The sequence below is a fragment of the Symphalangus syndactylus genome, chromosome 5 (assembly GCF_028878055.3).
Source record: "Symphalangus syndactylus isolate Jambi chromosome 5, NHGRI_mSymSyn1-v2.1_pri, whole genome shotgun sequence".
Classification (NCBI taxonomy): domain Eukaryota; kingdom Metazoa; phylum Chordata; class Mammalia; order Primates; family Hylobatidae; genus Symphalangus; species Symphalangus syndactylus.
In genome coordinates, this window is record NC_072427.2 from 134,827,030 (window position 1) to 134,849,963 (window position 22,934).

Here is a 22,934-nt window from a genome sequence, read left to right on the forward strand (position 1 = left end):
CATATAACATCCCCATTCATCACAAACTTACAGGACCATCAAATCTTTTGGGTCATATGGCTGAATGGTAACAGAAGATTGTATCATGGCGTTACCTCTTGTTCGAGGTCCTACTCAAAACAGGCAAGTTTTGGGGTTACTTGGTAAATTAAGTGTATGTTGCCTCCGAAATCCAAGTAGTCCATTAGGCTCTGTTAGTAATAGGAGGGGCCAGATGTAGAAACTTATCCTTCACTTTAGAAGAGATATCTCATCATGCCCCATACCCTTTGACTCTCAGCAAGGTGTCAGGCCTCTGAATTTTTATGGGATTTATCTTCTATCTTCTGCCAAGTGTCTCTCTTAGCAGTTTGTCTGTAGTAGCTGCTACTGCTGCTTCTTGCTCAGCAGGTCAGACAAGCATGATATCATCAATGCAGAGAGCTAGTGTAATGTCTGGTGGAATGAAAAGGCAATCAGGATCCCTGCAGACTAGATTAGGGCTAGAGAGTAGATATAGCTCTGAGATGGGAGAGTAAAGATACATTGCTGGCTCAGCAAACTGCATTTACTGTGCTGTACTGTTCCCCTGTGCTATAATAACAGGTACATGGGTATGTAGAATAAAACATTAAACAGATCAATAGCTGAAGCCAGATGCCAGGGCATGAGTTCTGTCTTATTAATGAAATCACAGCTGGAACAATGGCTGCTGTTGGAGCCACAGCCTTGTTAATTTTGGCGTAATCCCTTCTCAATTTCCAGAATCCATTGTCTTCTGCATACACCACATAGGTGAGTTGAATGCGACATGGAAGTCGTCATTACCCTCACATCTTTCAAGCCCTTGATGTAGGCAGTAATCTCTGCAATCCATCCAGGAATGCAGTAATATTTTTGGTTTGCTGTATTGGTTGGTAAAGGCAGTTTTGCTGGCTTCCATTTGACCTTTCCTATAATAATAATCCTTAGTTACGGGCCAGGAGACCATTGTGTGGATTCTGCCACTTGCTGAATATATCTGTTCTCGGTATACATACTGAAACTGAGGAAATAACCACATAGCAGATTAGAAGTCCCTCTGTATATCACTAGCAGCCACTGGACTTGAACCTGCTGCTGCCCCATGCCAATGAGATCACCAGCCCTGCCCTTACACTGACTTTCTTAAATACAGAAAATATGTCTACTGCTTCATTTCTACCTTTTAAATCTCTGGAAACCAAAGCTGCGTTAATTACCTCACTTAAGTCAAGTTTGTACTCTGACTGGTGGATCATGGCATTTTGGTTTTCTAAGAATTAGCATCAGTTCAGAGTTAATGTCCAGTAGTTTCTGAGAAGTGATTTCTCTTTTTCTTTTTCTTTTTTTTTTTTGAGACGGAGTCTCGCTGTGTCACCCAGGCTGGAGTGCAGTGGCGTGATCTCGGCTCACTCCAAGCTCCGCCTCCCGGGTTCACGCCATTCTCCTGCCTCAGCCTCCCGAGTAGCTGGGACTATAGGCGCCCACCACCACGCCTGGCTAATTTTTTGTATTTTTAGTAGAGACGGGGTTTCACCATGTTAGCCAGGATGGTCTCGATCTCCTGACCTTGTGATCCACCTGCCTTGGCCTCCCAAAGTGCTGGGATTACAGGCGTGAGCCACTGTGCCCAGTTACCCTAATAAACTTCTCCAGTGAAGAATAGTAGGAATATTCATTACATACATTTTTAGCTGTGTGGTTGAGTCCTTCTCCAACAGGCTCCAACCTCTGCTTTATTCAAGGGCCTCTGGTTCTATAAGGTGGTTCAGTTCTGGAAATTCGTCGAAGGATGGTCTCTCTGTTGTGTTCCTGGTTCTTTTTACCAGAATCAGAGCTTTTTATTCTGCGTATACAAATCAAGTAATCTATTTCCATTTCAGGGACTTCACAGTCAACTAGCCAATCCAAGATCTTGTCGGTCAGACTATTCTGATTGCTGCCTCAGCTCTGTTGCCCTTCATGGCAACCACATCTACTTTATTTGTGGTCATAAATTCAATTGCCACTGGTTAGCCCCCATACCTTGGAATCCATCATTGTCGTTGAATCAGGTAGTCTACTTGGAAGATGATATTTCCCACTGTCATTCCTAGCTTACGGAGAACAGCCAGGGGAGCCCCAGCATCCCTGAAGAGCTCCGCTGATGCTGGCGCTCCGCTCATGACTGTATTTTTCACAGTCTTGGTGAAAGGAGTGTCCTCTGGATTCTCTTGGGGGACAGCAAGGGAGTGGATTATCAATCTATTTGATCTTCCACTCTGGCACTGCTATCTCTCTAAGCCTCTGAATACCTTCCCTTAGAGCATACCCAGGAAATTCCAGAGCTCCAGCCTCACTGGACTCTACACCTGTTTTATTCCATCCCAATTTTCTGACATTCATCTTTGAGGCCAGGTTTCAGGCAATGAGCCAAGCAAATTACTAGAGCCACTCCTGGCCACTATCTAGGACATTAAATCCAGAATTTCTTAGTGAGCCCATATCAATAAACTTAGCTGAATTCAACATTGTATTCCATAAACCCTGTTTCAGTACCTTTATGATCTATTCCCATATACATTCTCTAGGTTTCTGATGTAGTTTGGATATGTGTCTCCTCCTAATCTCATGTTGAAATGTGACCTCCAGTGTTGGAGGTGGGCCTAGTGGGAGGTGTTTGGGTCATGGAGCAGGATCCCTCATGAATGGCTCGGTGCCCTCCCCATGGTAATGACTGAGTTCTTGCCCTGTTAGTTCACACGAGAGCTGATTGTTTCAAGGAGCCTGGCACTGCCTCCTCTCTCTCTTACTCCATCTCCCACTGTGTGACACACCTGCCCCCTTTGCCTTCTGTCGTGATTGGAAGCTTCCTGAGGTCCTCACAAGAAGCAGATGCCAGCACTATGCTCCTTGTGTAGCCTACAGAACCATAAGCAAAATAAACTTCTTTTATAAATTACCCAGCCTTGGATACGCCTTTATATCAATGCAAAATGGATGAACACGGTTTCTATTGATATATTTTGGCACATGCAGCTCTTTTGGTGCATATCATGTCTTTTGACAGGTTACATCTTTGTGTTTTATCCTCTAGGACTTCCTGGATCTTAAAGCACTGAAAGATGGTAGAGGCTGATTCTTAGGAGGTTTAGCAGTCCCATACAAGGCAACAAGGACCACTGTGGGGACTTCAGTTAGGAGGACATTGTTTCAGAAAGGGGAGGCAGGGTAGAAGAGACTTGGCATAATTTAGTGGTTTAAGGTAACCTGCTTCATTGGAATCTGCCCTTATGTTCCCCTCCAAATTTCAGAGTCTCCTTCCCAGTCAGTTTGCTGACTTTATCATAAGAGTCCCTGCAAAGTTGGGAATTCAGTTTGTATTGAAATTCAGCCATCTGCAGGATTTAGACTTACAGCTATTTTTCCAAAATATTGGCCCTGTACCTATAGAGGATAAGGTTTTTTTAAGGACAATCATAGAAACTTTGAGGTCCCTTAATGCAGATCCTACATTTTTCCCCTGAGTTCTTTGCACACTTAGAAGCAACCAGTTAACCCCATTATTCTCACCAAAACATTTTTAACAGCAAACACTTTGTCACCCACAGCCTTGCCTTCTCTAGTTATTTTTCTACTGGTGTCTGTGGATGATGATTTAAATAACTTTTTTCACTGCGTGATGACATAGAATAGTTATGTTCCCTGTATCAGTGGAAGCAGGGTTATTAATGCCTTGAAATCTAATCAGATCAGAAAGCCAATTCTATGTGGCCCAGAAACAATTCAGAGAACCTATTAGGTTTCTGTTCTTCCGGGTCAAAATTCTGTATTGGTTAGGGTTCAGTCAGGTAAGCTGAACCATTGTGAGTGCTGTAAGTTTTATTATGGGGATTAAAACTTATGTGATCATGGGAGCTAGTTAAGCAGCTATCCCTGAGTCAGCTTCTGGTCCTGAAGTCAGCAGTACCAGCAATGAGAAAGGAAGATGGGTGTGAAGTATGGGAGGGTATGGATGAGCCGGAATCTGCAAAGATAAGTTGAAATTCATGAGGACAAAGTTAGGATGCTGGTGCCCTGCTGAAAAGCTGGTGCACTTGTCACAGAAGGTTGGTCAGCAACATGACCAAGAAGCCAAAGAATCTATGGGCCAAGTTGTTCCACCAAGAAGATTTAGCAGGAGCTGGGGGAACTGGCTCCTGCCCCACGTCAACAAAGTGAGGCAGCAGTTTCCTAGTATCATGAGTGAGCTCCAGAAGCACCTGGCCGTAGGCCAACCATCCCAATGTAAAACTGGCTGCTGCTTTATTTCTGCCTTGTAAATTTCATGCAGACTTCACTTGTGGCCAAACCCTACAAAGTCATGTAGGGAAGGGTTGATACAAGGGATGATGGCAGTTGGTACAATGAAAAGGTACCCCAACATCCTATTTTAAATCACAACCATAAATTATATCTCATGAAGAGGCACATTAAACCTATATACTTATTAATGCAGGCAGGTATATGAGAACGCACCAAGAACATCTTGAAGATTTTTCTAGCTTCCATCGATGTGGTATCAAAAAGCATCTCACTTTTTGACTTTAATACTTAGATTGATTAGAAGCATACACTGGGGTTTCTTTATAGATTAGTTACAAAGGAGATAAAATGCCAATTCCAATAGTACACTTGATTTCTCTTACTTGTTACATCCTCTTATTTATAATTACCAACTCCTTATACCTATTTGAGCCCAAATAGGAATGCCCTCATAAAGTACTAGCAAAGTAATCAGGGAATTAGCTTCCTTTTGCTTCAAAGTCTGACTACTTTACTTAAATGATTTAGGAGATTGTTAGACCACTTCTCTACAACATAATAAAAATCATTATCATGTATTAAATATTTGTCTCCCAGGTACTGCGTCTAATATATTATCTCACTAGCTCTTCATAAAAATACTATGAAAGTTAGATATTGTCCCCATTTTACAGGAAGGAAAATGGGGATGCGGGTAAGTGTCTTGCCTGAGATCACTCAGCAGGTAAAAGGAGGACCTGAGATTTAACTCAGGTCTATATGACTCAAGAACATGCTCTTAGCCATTATGCTATACTACTTCAAGTTCGTCTGTAATTGTTGTGACAGGGAACACCCAAAAATCAATCTGGAAACCTAAAGTTGTAATTTACTCTGTCTAATCATTGTATCCCCGCTGCCTCCCATAGCACTAACTGAGGAACTGGATTCTATAACCAGTGAGCTACATGCAGTCGAAATTCAAATTCAAGAACTTACTGAAAGGCAACAAGAGCTTATTCAGAAAAAAAAAGTCCTAACAAAGAAAATAAAACAGTGTTTAGAGGATTCTGATGCCGGGGCAAGCAACGAATATGATTCTTCACCTGCTGCTTGGAATAAAGGTTAACTTTTTCTTTTTTTTTTTTTGCTAGTTTTATTTCTTCTCATTTTTAAAAAAAACTAGAATGAATTCTTGATGGGTCAGTGCTTTCCAGTAGGCTTAGAGGTGAAACTGGCCGTTTCTCCAGTGGAATGGGAAACTTGCAGGTGGATCATTCTTTCCCTATGTTCTGTAGTCTTTAAATTAAACTTTTATTATTCAGACATTTTTTCCAATTATTGTTCTAGCAGCATTAATCATGTTTAGAAAATGAGATACTTACTTTACCTACGTTAACAGACAATTAAGAAAAAAAATTCAAACTCCTTGCCAAAGTTTAGATCATTTTCCTGTCCTAGTGAACAAACCTTTCATGATTTAAGATCTTATCAAACATGTTTATCAATTATAAATAGAATACTAGAATAATTAGGATAACTCTAGAAGGAATTGTGCTTTTTGTGGATGTTGCTTTTCAGTGATTCACATCTGAACAAGGTATTTACACCAAAAATTCCAGATAATTTTTAACTTTGTTCATGATATTTGAGTATTTTATGATGCTGTGAATTCCCTGATCAAACATTCAATTTTTCAAATACCTGAGCAAACACCTTCCTTTCTTGTGTGGGTTAATTCCTAACTGGCAAATGTTTACATTTGTTACTTTTTTTTTTGTTGTTTTTGAGATAGGGTCTTGCTTTGTTGCCCAGGCTGGAGTGCAGTGGCACAACCACAACTCACTGCAGCCTCAAACTCCCAGCCTCAAGCAATCCTCCCTCCTCAGCCTCCTTAGTAGCTGGGACTACAGGTGCACAGCACCACACCCGGCTACTTTTAAAAAACTTTTTATAGGGATAGGGTCTTGCCATCGCTTGAGCTCAGGCTGGTCTTGAACTCCTGAGCTCAAGTAATCCTCCTGCCTTGGCCTCCCAAAATGTTGGGATTATAGGCATGAGCCACCATGCCTAATATGTCTTATAATACGTCATTTAACTTGTTTTTGCTTTGCTTAGCTAGTGAGTTAATCTCAAAATTATTATCATAAAAGTTTAATGGTCTATAAGTTATTGGAAGTCTTATATATGTTTGTCTCATTCTTATCAAACTTCTATAATAGTCTTACATGTTTGTCTGATTCTTATCTTTCTTTTTCTAGATTTTCCGTGGTCTGGTAAAGTTAAAGATGTTCTGCAGAATGTCTTTAAACTGCAAAAGTTCAGACCACTTCAGCTTGAAACTATTAACGTAACAATGGCTGGAAAGGAGGTATTTCTTGTTATGCCTACAGGAGGTGGAAAAAGCTTATGTTACCAGTTACCAGCATTATGTTCAGATGGTATGTACTAAAAAAATTAATTTTGAGTTGAAGAAGTGCTTTGTTATCATACCTTTTTAATTCTTTTAAAAAATGATTTATAATCATACGTATGTAAAAATCAAGTGCATTTTTGTTTGATTTCTTCTATATTAATAGAAATTTAAAGTTTCACTTAAAGGAGAAATTTTATTTATTTTTTATTTTAGATTCAGGGGTATATGTGCAGGTTTGTTACATGGGTATATTGTGTGATGCTGAGATTTGGACTTCTAATGATCCATCGTCCAAGTAGTAAACACAGTACCTGATGGGTAGTTTTTCAGCCCTTGCCCTCCTCTGTCCCTAAAGGGGGAGTTTTAAAAACTTCTGAGATTAATCCTTTTATCTGGTTCCTGAAACATAAATTTAAAAACATATTGTACTGAACATTCAAAATCCTCTCTTCTAGCTTTTCGAAACCCTATACTAAATTATTGTTAACCATATTCACCCTACAGTGCTATAGAACACTTGAACAGAAGATAAAAAGGGCAAAAAAACCCCCAGAAATGTTGTAGGAGAAGCAGCTCTGGAAGAAGAATCAGTAGACCTGAATTCTAGTCCCAGATCTTTACTGAGTGTCTGCCCTGGTGCTAGGCACTGGGAGATAACAGTAGTGAGCAAAATGGGCGTGGTCTTAGTTTTCACAGAACTCGTAGTGTAGAGTAGCACTTTCTCAGACTTTAGTGTACATAAGAATCACCTGAGAATTTGATTATGTGCAGATTCTGATTTTATGTGAGACCGAAGATCCTGCATTTCTAACAAGTTCGCTGGTGCTACTGATATTACTGATTGGGTAGTAGCAAGGGATCAGCAAGCTTTTTCTTCAAAGGGTAGATAGTAAATAATATAGGCTTATGGTCCATATGGTCTCCTTGGCAACTCTTCAGCCCTGCCATTGTAGCGCAAAAGCAGCCACAGATAATGTGTAAACACATGGGTGTAGCTGTGTTCCATTAAAATAACTTACAAAAATAGGCAACCAGCCCTTTATTGATCCCTGGTTTAGAGAACACAGGTAATTGCAAGCAATTGGAATAAGAATTTTGGGATAAAGGTTTTAATAGGGAATTAAGTCTGTACAAAGATCTGGTCTAGGGGCTGTCAGGGAAAGCTGTTCTGAGGAAGTGGCATTTAAGCTAAAATTTAAAGGGTGGGTAGGCAAAAGGGACAGGGAAGGAAGAGTGTTCATTCAGAAAAGCAATGCGTGAGATCCAAAAGCAAGAGAGAACATTCACATTATGATGTATTCAGTAACCTGGAGGAATTCCTATGTGGCAGTCAGTGGTAAGACATGTGGAAAGAGTCTTATGTTTAAAACTTTTCCTTATTTTAGGAAGCCATTGAAGGGTTTTACACAGGTAAGAGACTCATTATTTCATGGTTTAGAAGGATAATTCTAGCAGTTAGATGAATTCGAGATACATCTGGAAGATAGATTCAATGGGACTTGGTATTTATTGCTTGTGGGGAAAGGAGAAAGAATAGTCAAGAATGATGCTCAAATTTTAGGCTTGGACAAGTGGTGAGGTTCTTCACTGAAATGGGGTACATTGGAGAAAGAACACTTGGGAATGGAGAGAGGGAAGATGATGAATTTATTTGGGACCTGTTGAATTTACGATGCCTTTAAGACATCCAGGTGGAATTGTCCTATGAGTAGGAGGATGTTTGTGTCTAAAGCCTGGTGTTAGAGGTCTGAGTTGGAGATTGTTAGTGTGGAGATGGCCACTGAAGCCATTGGAATGAATTACAGAGCAGCATAAGAAGAGAAGAAGGCCTAGAACAGAAACCAGAACACCAAGAGTTTAGGGATAAACAGAGAAAAAGGCTTGCAGACAAGGCTGAGAAAGAGTAGCAACATACAGAATAACCAGGATTGTATGATGTTATTAGAAGCCTAGGGAAGAGTGTGTTTGAATGAGGGAGTAGTTAATAGTGATGTCTGTTAGCAAAATGTCAAATACGATAAGGATGTAAGTTTCAATGAGTTTAATGACAAAGGACTCATCTATGACCTTAGCTAGAGCAATTTTATTGAAATGGTTGGGTGGAGACCAAATAGCAATGGTTTGAAGTAAGTAGGAATTGAGGAAGTGGAACTGGTGAGTATGGGATGCTCTTTGGAAAAGAATGGCTATGAAGGGAAGAAGAGAGCGGGCCATAAATTATCTTAGTCTATTCCAGCTGCTGTAACAGAATACTTTATATCAGTTAATTAACAAACAACAGAAGTTTACTGCTTGCAGTTCTGGAGGCTGGGAAGTCCAAGATCAAGAGGCTAATAGATTTTGGTGTCTAGAGAGGGGGTGTTTCTCATAGATGGTAACTTCTTGCTGCACCCTCACATGGTGGCAAAGAAAGGGCACTCCCTTCAACTTCTTGTAAAATGGCATTAATCCCACTTACGAAAGCAGAGCCCTCATTACTTAATCACTTCCACAGGGATACCGACTTTCAGACCATAGTGGGTGTTTTCCAAGATGAGAGGGACTTGACCATGTTTAAATGTAATGATTAGGTGCTAGTAAGGAAAAGTGAAAATAATAGGAGAGAGAATAATTGACTGGGCAAAATCCCTAATAAAGTCTTAATTTGATCATGTTTTTTAAACATGTCTGCTCTCTGCCAAAGGTTGTAAGAAACAAACTACAGAAACGTAAAGCCATATAATTTTAACTGTAGAATAGCTTTTGTACTTTAAACAGTTTCAATTATAAGGAAGGGGGCATATTACTATAACTTCATTCAGACAGTAAACTGTTCACTGATTTCTACTCAGCATAAATTAATCTCGTACAAAAAGTAAAAGAATGCTCGTGCAACTATCATGTTTAATTATATGCACTACTGTATAATTAAATATCTTTTTTTTTTGGAAAGCTTTGTAGTAATTTTTCCCTGATGAAACTGTTTAGTGTTTGAGCTGATATATGTTATCTTACTGAAATTACCAATAGTGATTATTTAAAATGATAGCAAATTAAACATCTGAAATGTTAAAATCTGTCTTTATTTTTATAAGGATAGAGTTCTGTTTAGTTGTATGTTTGTTTATTTGGCTTATACTTACCTTGTTTGGTCATTTATTCATATCTAATTAATGAGAGTAAGAAGTAAGTAAGCTTTACTAAAGCTGCATTAAAAATTAATCTGAATTGATGGGCGGTGCCCACAAGTTAAGAAGGTGAATGGGCCGGGCGCGGTAGCTCATGCCTGTAATCCTAACACTTTGGGAGGCCAAGGTGGGCGGATTGCCTGAGTTCAGGAGTTCGAGACCAGCCTGGGCAACACAGTGAAACCCTGTCTCTACTAAAATACAAAAGAAATTAGCCAGGCATGGCGGCAGGTGCCTGTAGTCCCAGCTACTTGGGAGGCTGAGGCAGGAGAATTGCTTGAACCCAGGTGGCAGAGGTTGCAATGAGCCAAGATTGCGCCACTGCACTCTAGCCTGGGCAACAGAGCGAGACTCCAGCTCTAAAAAAAAAAAAAAAGAAGGTGAATGGTTTGCATCTGATTCTGAGGGTGGTGTAAAGTTTAAGGTAGATTTTCTTTTTCTCTTTTAGGTTTTACACTCGTCATTTGCCCACTGATCTCTCTTATGGAAGACCAATTAATGGTTTTAAAACAATTAGGAATTTCAGCAACCATGTTAAATGCTTCTAGTTCTAAGGTATGTTTCAGTGGCTTTTTTTTTTTTTTAATGTAAACTATTCACTGAAATAGGAGCTTCACCTGCAGTTGAGTTGCTTAGAAAATTATAAACTGTTAACTATTTATATCAGGAGTTGCAAACTACTGCTCTTGGCCAGTTCTGGCCCACTGTCTATTTTTGTATGTCCCATGAGTTAAGAATGGTTTTTATATTTTTAAATGGCTTAAAAAAATCTAAAAAGAATATTTTGTGAAATGTGAAAATTATTTGCAATTCAAGTTTCAGTATCCATAAATAAAGTTTTATTGAAACACCTCCATGCTCATTTGTTTGCATGTTGTCTATGGCTGCTTTTACAGTATAATGGCAGAGTGGAGTAGTTGTGATAGAGACCTTATAGCCCATAAAACCTAGTATTTTTGTCTGGTACTTTACAGGAAACATTTGCTGACCTGTTTTGTATTATCCATTCTAAAATAGTAAGGGAGAATTTCTAATTACGCAGTGTAATTAAATGTGAAATATGAATTACTAAGAAGTTACCCTATACCTGTGGAATTTCTTGTATTTAGGAATGGACTCTCTTACCCTCATCTGTAGAATAAAGCATTTTCCAGCTATTCTTTTTTAAAAAGCATATTACTGAAATCTTCAAAAGGAGAGAGAATAGCATAAAAACTGCCATGTAGCCATTTCCCCCTTTAACAGTTACCAACATACGGCTAATCTTTTTTTTAATCTATATACCCCCAGTTTTCCCTACCCCCTTCCCCTTAGTTTGTTTATTCAGAGCAAATTCCAGACATCATATTTTAATTGCAAATTCTTCAGTACATATCCCTAACTTTAAAGAAAAGTGCTATGCCATCATCACATCTAAAAAGTTTAATATCAATTCTTTAGAATTATAAAAAACTCAGATTTCTGTCTCATTTTTATGTTTTTTTTTTTAAAAATACAGCCCAGATAATATTCATGCATTGTACTGTATTTGGTTGATATACCCATAGGTTCCCTTTATCTCTTTTATATTTTCCATGCAAATTCTTTGTTGAAGAAACTGGGTTAATTGTCCTGTATCTTTCTACATTTTCCTCATTGCATCCTTGTGGTGTTTTTCCCCTCTTTTCTTTTCTCTTTTCTTTTCTTTCTCTTTCTCTCTCTTTCTTTCTTTTTTTTCAGTTCTGGGGTACATGTGCAGGATGTGCAGGTTTGTTACTGGATCCTTTTAGGTAGATCTAAAAGCCTGATTGTATTTGGAATTTTTCTTTTTTCTTTAACTTTTTTTTTTTTTTTTTGCAAGAGTATACTTACTGTGGTATCACTCAAGTGGTACATAGTACCTGGTTATCTTTTTGTGATGCTAAGCATCAGTGGGTTCAAGTGATGTCTGCCTGACCTCTGGTTATCAGTTTTTCATCTAATGGTTTTAGCAGCCACTGAGTGGCACTGTGAGAGCCATGATTTCATTAGGGAGGTGCAAAATGGTGATATCTAATTCTGTCACTCTTTCTTCATGTATTAGCTACACTTTTTCTACAAAAATGAACTTTTTCCTCATAAACTCTGCATGATGAAAATGCTTGATTTTTTTTTCCCTTTCTTTACCAGTTTTCAGAAAGAGTTGGTTTTCTAGCATTCTCCAAAGGTGGTCAACAAGACTTTTAAGGTTTTTTTTCCCCGAAGTATCGCTATAAACTTACAAGCTTTGACATATAATATGATTCACCTTTGGAATCATATATATATATATATAAATATGTATATATGTAATGCTGAAATAGTCCTGTCCTTGGGCAGTGAGAGCATCTTTAAGTTGGTTCCTGAATCCTTTCTCTTAACCCCATTGCTTCTGCTCCTTGCTTTCTTTTGCAGTAAGATAATCCATGTTCATTTTATGCATTTCCTGCCCAGACCTAGAGTCAGCCATACCTCTAAGAAGCCCTGGTTCCTTTAGTTTACCCATATATTTTTGTTTTATTTAAACTCCATGTCATTCTGTTATAACTGCTCCTTCATTCAACAAAATCAATCTGTGGAGAAAACTGCCTTATAATAATGTACTTTCTTAAAATTGAAAAAGAACATAATAGTAATAGAAAGTAGTTTAGAAAGTTGCAGATAATTACAAGTTCATTGATATATCCCTACTGCTTGAAAAGTTGGAGAGAGAAAAAAGGAACATCTGTATCCTAAAATATATCTAGGAGTTAACAAACTGCTTCTTTGCTGGGATGATGAAAGTAGTTTGACTGTCTCTTTCTATCCCATTCACTGGCATGTTTTTATACTTTTTTTGTCCTCTTTAGATTAGAAAGAAAAAAATGACATCTAATGTGCTAAGTATTGTATAGAATTGTATTAGAGTACTAAGAATCTAATAACTGTTACCTTTTAAGATTTATTATTATCTTAATGAGTGATACTTTGTGAAACCCCATGGTCTTTATATTTAAATAAAGAGATTAAAAGATTTGATGGTATCATTTAAGAAGTTAACAAATAATAAATTTTGTTCACATACATAAAGGGATTATAAATATAATGTTAAAATTAATAAAACCCACCTTTATAACCATAACAATTGCATCTAGCTCACATTTTAGAATATATTATGAACAATTTAGAATTATGCCTTCATAGAATAAATGCTCTTCATTGGAGTATCTGTTTGTGTTCATTTTTTTTGTTCTTTTTTGTCAAGTGAGTTTTTTTGATCATTAACAATGTAGATGTTAGTAAATAACTAGAATGCTATTTACACAGCTGCCATGATGTTTCGTACTGAGACATGGTTTCAGTTTTAATGAACTAAACATCTGCTCCTAGAAGAGCTGAAGGCTATTATTGCTTTGGAGAAATGAACGTTTTTGTTTACCACCTAGTATTTTTCGTCGGCTAGCTTAGTTTTACAATCATTGTGTCTATTTTTTCTTTTAATAGGAGCATGTTAAATGGGTTCATGCTGAAATGGTAAATAAAAACTCTGAGTTAAAGCTGATTTATGTGACTCCAGAGAAAATTGCAAAAAGCAAAATGTTTATGTCAAGACTAGAGAAAGCCTACGAAGCAAGGAGATTTACTCGAATTGCTGTGGATGAAGTTCACTGCTGTAGTCAGTGGGGACATGATTTCAGACCTGGTATGTATATTTTATCTAGAAAACTTTTTGATGTCATAGACCGTGTCCTTACTCAGCTTGGCATGATGGAAATCTCTGCTTCTATTAAAATCATCCTCAAGTAGTTACACACTGAATATCCCTTATCCAGAATCGCTGGAACCAAAAGGGTTTTAAATTTTGGATTTTTTTGAATTTGGGATGATCAACCTGTATTACTCATTTTATCTTGCCTCATTATGAGGAGGACTGAGAGGCAGAATCTTTAGTTTCAGTCCCCACTATAGTCTGTAGTTTAATTGCCCTTGTCAATTATGGACAAATATGGACACATATGTTTACTAGCCAGTAGGGGACATCTTTGTGGCATTTATGACATCTAGGTATTCCTTCACATTTGTTGAAGAATTTGCATCTGTTTCAAAGTTGTCATCTTTAATCATCATTCTGGGGGTCTTTTCAGCACCCACATACAACTCCTCAGCATTAAACTTTGATGAGATATTTAGTGACCTTTTTCTTCACCCCACCACCTAATCCTACAGTCATAGCGTAAAGTAAGTTACTCAGAATTGTTATATGCAAAGAAATCTTAAATTCAAAAATCCGACTCCCTGGCTTCAACCTCTTTTCCTTCTGAAGCTTTTCACACTCATTAGGATTTGCTGGATCCCTCTTTTAATCCCTGCTTATTTATCCAGGCTCTTGTCCCTACATAGCAATCACTCCGTTTCCTGTCCAGACACTGCGCTGTTGCCCCTGACTTCTGTTATATTTGCCCTGGACTGTCTGGCCATTCTGCCAGTCTGCTTCAGGTGTGCCCGAGACACTGGATTCACCTAGACTTCTGCTTGCCCCATTCCTGCTGCTTGGCTACTAAACATTGTCAAAAAAAAAAAAAAAAAAAAAAAAAATTTGCTTAACTCCATTCAGCTTTTCATTATCCTCAGCTATCCTTATACTTGTCCCTATTTCAACTCCTTTATACATTTCTTCCAACAAATGTCTTATATCATTAACTTTCTATTCAGGCACTAACTTATACTTAGCAGATGCTTTCTGCTTCACAGAAAATAGATGCCATCAGGTATGAACAGCTCCTTTTTCTACTTTCAAACCTTAGTAATCTTTTTTTTTTGTTAAGGCAGAAAAGACCACTGCTTTATAAGGGTAACCATGACCACTCCCGTTTCACCCTTTCCTGCCTTCTTAAGATCTTGCATTGCCAAGTTCCTCACTCCTTCACCTTCAGTCTCTTTTGTCCTCTCCCTAAAAACAGAAACTAAAACACCCTTCTGACCTTTTGTCCTCTTTCTGTTCTTTCTGTCACCATCAGACTTCTCAGCTTACCATCTCCATTTGTCACCTTTAACCCATTCTGAACTCACTGAATCATGCTTCTGCCACCACCATACTACTGAAACAGGTCATCGGTGACCCACCCCCAGATGAGACCACTTCCTCAAGTGGTCTCATCTTCATTCCTCTTCCCACTTCACTTCAGTAACATTTTATGTATTCACCTGTCACCTTGCCACATTCTACTGCCTTGGTTACTATACAGCAGTGCTGTTCAGTGTCTTCCTTTCCATTCTCACCTCCTTCGCTCTTCTTGTCTTCTTTTTAAATATTAGTGTTCCCTAGGGTTCTGACCTCAGTCTTTACCCTTTCTTACGTTTCTCCAGGGATAGTGAGCTTGTAGCCCGAAGACTGCATTCTCTACCTGCAGAATTATTATGGGCATTGTTTTTATTTATTTATAGATTTTAAATGGATTTAAATGCCTTAAACAGGATGTATACTCCTTCCTATTAAGGACCCCACTTTTCTTAACCAGATAGTGCCACATAGTTGTTACCTGGTGGCCACTGAAGTTACCTGATTTGTAACTCTTGCCCTATTTTCAACCTAAATGGTGTGATCCCTTATGATTATCACCCTTGCTTAAGTACTGCCATGACTTATGTTGTCTCTGTGGATCTGCTGCCGAAGTGTAAAACATTATTCCCATATCTAATTATCTAACTTCTAAACTTTAAATTTATACTCCTAATTGTTTATCAGAAATGTGTAAATTAGCATGAACAAAACTAAATTCCCCCAAAAGAACTGCTCATTTTCTTCTCAACTGGGAATATTTTCCCCATAACTCTACTCGACATTCTAACCAAAAACTTATTTTCTTCACCTTTCCTTTCTCCCTTCTCCTCTCTACTCCCAAGCAATTTCCCCTTCAGTCTTCTCTGTCTTAGAAAATCATCCACTCACTCATGTTTGCTGAAGCCAAAATTTTAGCAGTTATCTTTATTATTTAGGTTCCAGTCAGCAGACAGTTATTTGAACAAAGAGAATTTTTTATAAAGAATTGTGAACTAGGTAAAAAGTAGCTAAAGAGATAATTGAAAAAGTAAAAAGAAAACTAAGATATCATGGAGTTAAAAACTGGAAGAAGCAACAACCATCTGTAGGGCTGAGAGAACAGGAAGAAAAGATTGGAACAAGTAAGACCTAGAAACTTAATGAAGAGGCCTTGTGGAACTGGTGCTGGAGTGTCTTGGTAGAGGCAGAGGTGGGGTACATCTGTCATAAAGCTGGTTCTCCAGAGGCTGAAAAAACTGCCAACTGTATTTAGTTGCTCTTAAGGAAAGAAGTGCTGCTGCAGGGATGAGAAGCCTTGCTGGGGTGACAGTCACAGGAACACAAGCAAGCCCACAGGCAGCAGTTAGGGAGGAAGCAGTCATGGTGTCTTCCATCCAGGGCCAGCAGGCAAAGCTGATGCGTAGTGTGCAGAGTCCTTGGTGCAGCATCCCAAAGCAGTGTATAGAAGGGTAGGGTTAGAGATGACAAAAAAAATAATGGATGACCCACCGTCCTTGATTTACCCTCCCTTTGCAGATCCAGTCCACCACTAAGTGTTGTCAGCTCTGCCTCTAAAATGAATCTCAAGTTTGTCTACTCTTTGTGCACCTACGTCTTATATACAGTTGAGCTCCCTTCCACTGGTCTACTGCAGTAGCTTCCTAAATAGTCTTTGATTCCGGTCTTAACCTTTTTGTTCATTCTCCACAGAGCAACCAGTGATATTTTCTAAATATACATCAAATCATGTTACTTCCCTACCTAAACTACCCCGTAGCTACTATGTACTTAGAATAAAACCCAGCGTTCTTAACTGAGGCCCATAGGGTAATATGTGATCTGCCCCCATCTGTCTACCTGATTTCCTACTCCTCTTCTTAATCCCCAGCTGTACTGGGCTTATCATTATAAGCACTTACCACTCTCTAATGGCATATTTATTAGTTTACTCTTTGTTTTGTCTTGTTTCTTTGCTTGAATTATGGACACGAATTATGGACACATTTGTGTAGCATTGTTGTCTTGTTCATCACTCTATCTTCAGTGCCTAGGGAAATGCTTGGCACACAATTAAAAAGGTGTTCAACATTTATTTATTGATGAATGGGTAAGTCTAGCACTCTCTCCCTCCTCCCTGCCACCTCCATATCCCAGTAGTCACTAGGACCTGTAGGTTCATATATGTTTCTTTACTCTTTTTGATTTATCCTTAATGTCATGTCTCATTTTATATTCTGTATTATTTGTTTTCTGGTCTGTTACTGCCATCTTTTAACTGGTTTTCCTTCAGTGTTTTGTCTATTCCAGTGTATATTTTGCATTGTCACCAAAAGATGATTTATGAAGCATAGGTCTTTAAAAATTACATGATGGGCTGGGTGTGGTGGCTCAGGCCTGTAATCCCAGCACTTTGGGAGGCTGAGGCAGGCGGATCACCTGAGGTCAGGAATTCAAGACCAGCCTGGCCAACATGGTGAAACCCCGTCTCTACTAAAAATATAAAAATTAGCCAGGTGTGGTGGTGTATGCCTGTAATCCCAGCTACTCGAAAGGCTGAGACAGGAGAATCGCTTGAACCTGGGAGACGGAGGTTGCAGTGAGCCGAGATCATGTCACTGCACTCCAGCCTGGGTGACAGAGCGAGACTCCATCTCAAAAAAAAAAAAAAATTACATGATGACTCCTCATTTCCTGTAGGATAAAGTCTCAGCTTAGAATCAACTGGTTGAATTGTTAATAGCTTTTCTTAAACCCGCCTTGTACATAACAGTGTCAGTCAGGGTTCAGGCAGGGAAGCAGAGTCACGATGAATGTTATGGGATAACAGGTTTACTGTAGGAAGTAGATCTTGAACAATTGTGGGAGGAACTGCGGAAGTGAAGGTCTGAAGAGGGGAGTTGGAGGATTAGAGAAAAGTAACAGATTGCTACCTAAGCACTGGTGCAGGAGGACGAGGCGGAGCTTGTAGGGAAATCTGCAGCTGGCATGTACAGTGGCAAAGGGGACCCCTAAAGGGAAGTTCGTGGAAAGGTCTCTGGTAAGCTACTTCCTGTGAGTAGCTATCGCCTCTGTGGGTCTGCTGTTGATTGACAAGACCTGCAGTTGGGAGGAACAGCTGAATGAGGAGTAGAAAAGAACTAGGATGACCTAGAACTGGCTGAGCACTTCTGCATCTGTCCATCATCTTCTCTGCGTGTAAAGACCTTGAAGGAGTGATGCTAGCTGGTTCACTTCTGCCACCAGATCTTGCACAAGTCCCTCTGTTGGGTCAGCTCTAACTTGGAACAGGAAAGAGATTCTGGGAAATGTAATTCGCAGCTTAATGGAGAGTCATCCACCACAAGACTCTGTGACTTAGCCCCAATGAACTGCTTGCTGTTATCCGAACATACTAATTTCATGTCAGTGTATTTGCAGTGTATATGCTGTTTCCTCTGCGTGATGTTCGTCTCTTCCTAGTGAACTTCTGCTCATTCTCTTAAGACACAACTCAAGTATTATCTCCTTGAAATCTTCACTTCCCAAGCAGCTGCTCTGTCCTCTGTGTTTTCATAGTAGTCCTCTACTTAGCATGTAAGCAATTTCTACCACATTTTTTTCACTGTCCTCCAAATAGTTGAAGTACTGAAGGGAGATTAAGGACAATTTATCTAGTGATTTAGATGCATATACCAAGTTTGAGCCTAGAATGGTTTCCGAGAGATAGGTTATATACAGAGCAGTGCCGCCCTTACCAAGCTTTTTTTGGTCTGATGACACTAGGTGGTAGCAGGGGTTTGCCTGATGGCCTGTTTTATCTTTTGTTAGTTGTAATAAATTAAAACACTGTGGCTATACCCACTGTCTCTTGAGTCCACTATGACCAAGAATAATGTCTGAAATAAATGTAATAAAGCCTGCCCATCAAAGAGCCTAACACAGAACTGCAAATTTACTGCTATAGATGGCTGTGGAAACAAAATCATAGTAGTCATCGATTATCTGCATAATGTTAAAAGATATACTTTACTCTAACTCTTAAAGGATAGAAAAAGGGCCACTTTGTTTGTTTTTTCAGATTATAAGGCACTTGGTATCTTAAAGCGGCAGTTCCCTAACGCATCACTAATTGGGCTGACTGCAACTGCAACAAATCATGTTTTGACGGATGCTCAGAAAATTTTGTGCATTGAAAAGTGTTTTACTTTTACAGCTTCTTTTAATAGGCCAAATCTATATTATGAGGTATGTAATTTTTATGTCAATTCATTACTTTTGTGAAGAATTATGCAGAGGGGATCTACCTTTTTATTATGATTATTTATATGAGCAGCAGTTAAGTACTTACAAAAATTTTTAACATTAGGAGGTAATTATAAGTAGATTCTGTAATTAGGGCTTCATTCATGTACCTTTTGCTACATAATCCTTTGTTAGATTAAATGGAAGACACTTGCTAGGTGATACTTTTTATAAAATATATAAGTCATGTATCTTTGTTAAATTTCTATATTTTTTTGTGTAAAGATGGGGAGAAAGGATGGAGTGATACTAAGGACCCTAATAACATCTCTGTTCAAATTAATTACTAAGTAATAGAAGTATTAATATGCCATTAAAGATTTGCCAATTGTATTTGAATTTTATTTGATAAACTTGAAAATAAAATAACCTAACAGCTGTCTTTTCTTTCTTTCTAAACCCTTTTAAGAATAGATTTAATATTTTTCTGAGTTTTCATTAAAGAGTTATTTATGTTACGATTTGTTTTTATAAAAGTAGCATCACAAAATTAAAAAGTCTTCATCCTTACAAGTTATTCACTGCTCATGTGCTTGCTCTTCTCTGGTAAATTAAAAAAATAAAGATCAAGAAGAGTCTGGGAGGAGGAACAGATGAGTCAGATGGGTTGAATCCTATGAGTAAGTGAAAGAGTAATAGAAAAAAAACACTATGGTCATGAAAGAACTGCATCCTGAAAGTTGTAAGTAGACAGCCACTTGGATGGTACTCATTCACTTTTTAATAAGTTAAGTTTTTTTTAGGTTCGGCAGAAGCCCTCAAACACTGAAGATTTTATTGAGGATATTGTAAAGCTCATTAATGGGAGATACAAAGGGCAATCAGGTAATGTAAAAACAAACCAACTTTGGAGACAGAGATAACTCTCAAAAAGTGACTGCATATCATATTGATTATACTGATAACTGAATAACACCAAAAAAAATTAATGTATAGCAAAAGATACTTGAAAATATGTGATAAAATTAATTCACTTGATATTAGAAATTGGATGTGACATTTGCTTATGCCATAGATTATGAGTCATCAAATTGCCTGATTTATTTTTGCTTATTTACACTTGCTTTAGAATAGACCTGATGACTTAATGTTAATTATCAACAGCACATATTTAGTACATAGTGGATTAAGCAACTGATGTTCTAAAGGGATAGAACTGATGTTCTAAAGGGATAGAAAATATACTCCCTTATAGTAAAGGACATGTTAAAGCAGTAAGTAAATCCAGTAGTACATACTGAATAGATTAAGCACAGCTCCATAGTTGTGATATACATGGTTTTCTGGGTTTAATGACTAAACAAATGTTACTGAAGCAAAGAATTTGTGTAAAAGTAACATTTTAAACTGTTCTGTAGATTTTCAGGAGGTAGTCCTGGGTAAAAGGAGTTCTAGGGCCAAATAAATTTTTTTTTTTTTTTTTTGAGACGGAGTCTCTGTCGCCCAGGCTGGAGTGCAGTGGCGCAATCTCGGCTCACTGCAAGCTCCGCCTCCCGGGTTCACGCCATTCTCCTGCCTCAGCCTCTCCGAGTAGCTGGGACTACAGGCGTCCGCCACCACGGCCGGCTAATTTTTTTGTATTTTTAGTAGAGACGGGGTTTCACCGTGGTCTCGATCTCCTGACCTCGTGATCCGCCCGCCTCGGCCTCCCAAAGTGCTGGGATTACAAGCGTGAGCCACCGCGCCCGGCCGGGCCAAATAAATTTGAGAAAGGTTGCAGGTATTTATTCTGCCTGGACATTCACAGGGTGTATCAGCAAACTAGAAGCTCTGACCGTCCCTGAAAATAAAGAGAGACACCCATTTAACTTTGTTGAATGCAGTGTTCTCCAAATTAATTTGCATGCAAATTAATCTAAATTAACCCAAAATTAATCTGGAGAACACTGCATTCATAGCACATTTGTTAGCATCCTACAGACATCAGTTTGAGAAATACTGTGTAGTGGGAGATAAAGAGAGAAAAGAGATAACGGGAACGAAAACTGATGGCTCAGGCTCATTTCTGCTTTAAAGCAAGCTGGTGCTCAAATCTGGAATTATACCAAAATGTCAATATATGCACAAGGCCTTGAAGTTTTTCATAATTCCTTTTTTCCTTCTGTGCATTGTATTAATCAATGTCCCAAATGTGTGTGTTGAAAATTATCTTCCAGGAATATACCATATCTATCTAACAAATGCACATATTTTACTGCAGGAATCATATATTGTTTTTCTCAGAAAGACTCTGAACAAGTTACGGTTAGTTTACAGAATCTGGGAATTCATGCAGGTGCTTACCATGCCAATTTGGAGCCAGAAGACAAGACCACGGTTCATAGAAAATGGTCAGCCAATGAAATTCAGGTTAGGTATATATCTTCCATAGAAGCCTAATTTACCTTTAAAATATGTAAACTTGATTTAATTAACTGATAAAATGTTAACATATTTCAGGTAGTAGTGGCAACTGTTGCATTTGGTATGGGAATTGATAAGCCAGATGTGAGGTTTGTTATCCATCATTCAATGAGTAAATCCATGGAAAATTATTACCAAGAGAGTGGACGTGCAGGTATGTAGGACTCAAATCCAGAAGTAAATTTTTAGAAAGCTTTTCCCAAAAACACATTATAAATGTTTAATAAGTCTGTATATTTTATCTTTATTGGATAGTATTTTTAGAACAATGTATTTTTAGCAGTTTGACACTTACTTGCATATGGAGAAATTTTTACTTATGTTCTGTTGTTATCTGAATTGTTTTCTTCTTATGTGTGTTAAGATAATTTGATGTTCATCTTTGCCTCTTGAATTTTTAATTAGTGATTTCAAATCTATAACTTAACTGGATTATAGACACATTTTTTAACTTAGCAGAGCTGATTACTGATGTCTCATTAGAGTTTTTTTTAATTTGAGGGTACCCATTACAAATTAACTTCCACATCTCTAAAATTTCTCGATGTAGTATAAAACACTGCCTACTAATTTTACCGTATGTCATTTTTGCACATTTTGAATTTTTTTGTGTGTGTGTGTTTCTTTTTGCTCTTTATTGGTTTTATTTTGTACATTTTTGTTGTTAATACATCTGAAACTTCTTTTGGTATAAGGCGTAAAGTGAAAACTCAACTTGATTTTTTTCTCCTAGTGAGTATCCAGTTGTTGTAATAGCATTTAACCAATCACTCTTACCCTAGGGATTTAAAATGTCACGTCCATCTGATACTGAGTTCCTATATATACTGTCAGTTTCTGCATTTTCTAGTCTATTCCATTATAGGTTTATTTATTCACACTATTTTAATTATTGAAGCTTTATAATGTTTGAATATCTGATAGGGGATGTTCTCTACCCTTATTCTTCTTTTTCAGAATTGTCTTGTCTGTCTTTGTTTGCTTTCGTATAAGAACTTTCGAGTCAAGTCAGCTTGTCTAATTTTTAAATGTAATTCTGCAATCTCAAGGTTTCTGCAATCTCAAGGTTTCTCACACCACAGGTCGAGATGACATGAAAGCAGACTGTATTTTGTACTATGGCTTTGGAGATATATTCAGAATAAGTTCAATGGTGGTGATGGAAAATGTGGGACAGCAGAAGCTTTATGAGATGGTATCATACTGTCAAAACATAAGCAAGTAAGCCACATACCTTTTTGTAACTTCTATCAATTAAAGCAAATATGAAAGTATATGACATCGTTTTTAAGTTCTTACTAAATACATTGGTGTAACACCAAAGTGCAGATCCATAAAAGCAGATGTTGGAGAGTAGGAACCAGTACATCAATCTGTATGATCTGCC

General features: G+C 38.1%; 1 protein-coding gene across 1 annotated transcript in view; it reads left to right on the plus strand.

Moving 5' to 3' along the window:
- RECQL (RecQ like helicase) overlaps positions 1–22,934 on the plus strand; it is a 32,981-nt gene that overhangs the window by 4,610 nt on the left and 5,437 nt on the right. Inside the window, exons 3-11 of the mRNA XM_055280420.2 lie at positions 5,193–5,387; positions 6,525–6,704; positions 10,295–10,401; positions 13,327–13,525; positions 18,921–19,087; positions 19,888–19,969; positions 21,345–21,493; positions 21,584–21,701; positions 22,630–22,768. Of these exons, the coding sequence (XP_055136395.1) occupies positions 5,193–5,387; positions 6,525–6,704; positions 10,295–10,401; positions 13,327–13,525; positions 18,921–19,087; positions 19,888–19,969; positions 21,345–21,493; positions 21,584–21,701; positions 22,630–22,768 (1,336 nt within the window). The remainder of the gene's footprint in view (positions 1–5,192; positions 5,388–6,524; positions 6,705–10,294; positions 10,402–13,326; positions 13,526–18,920; positions 19,088–19,887; positions 19,970–21,344; positions 21,494–21,583; positions 21,702–22,629; positions 22,769–22,934) is intronic.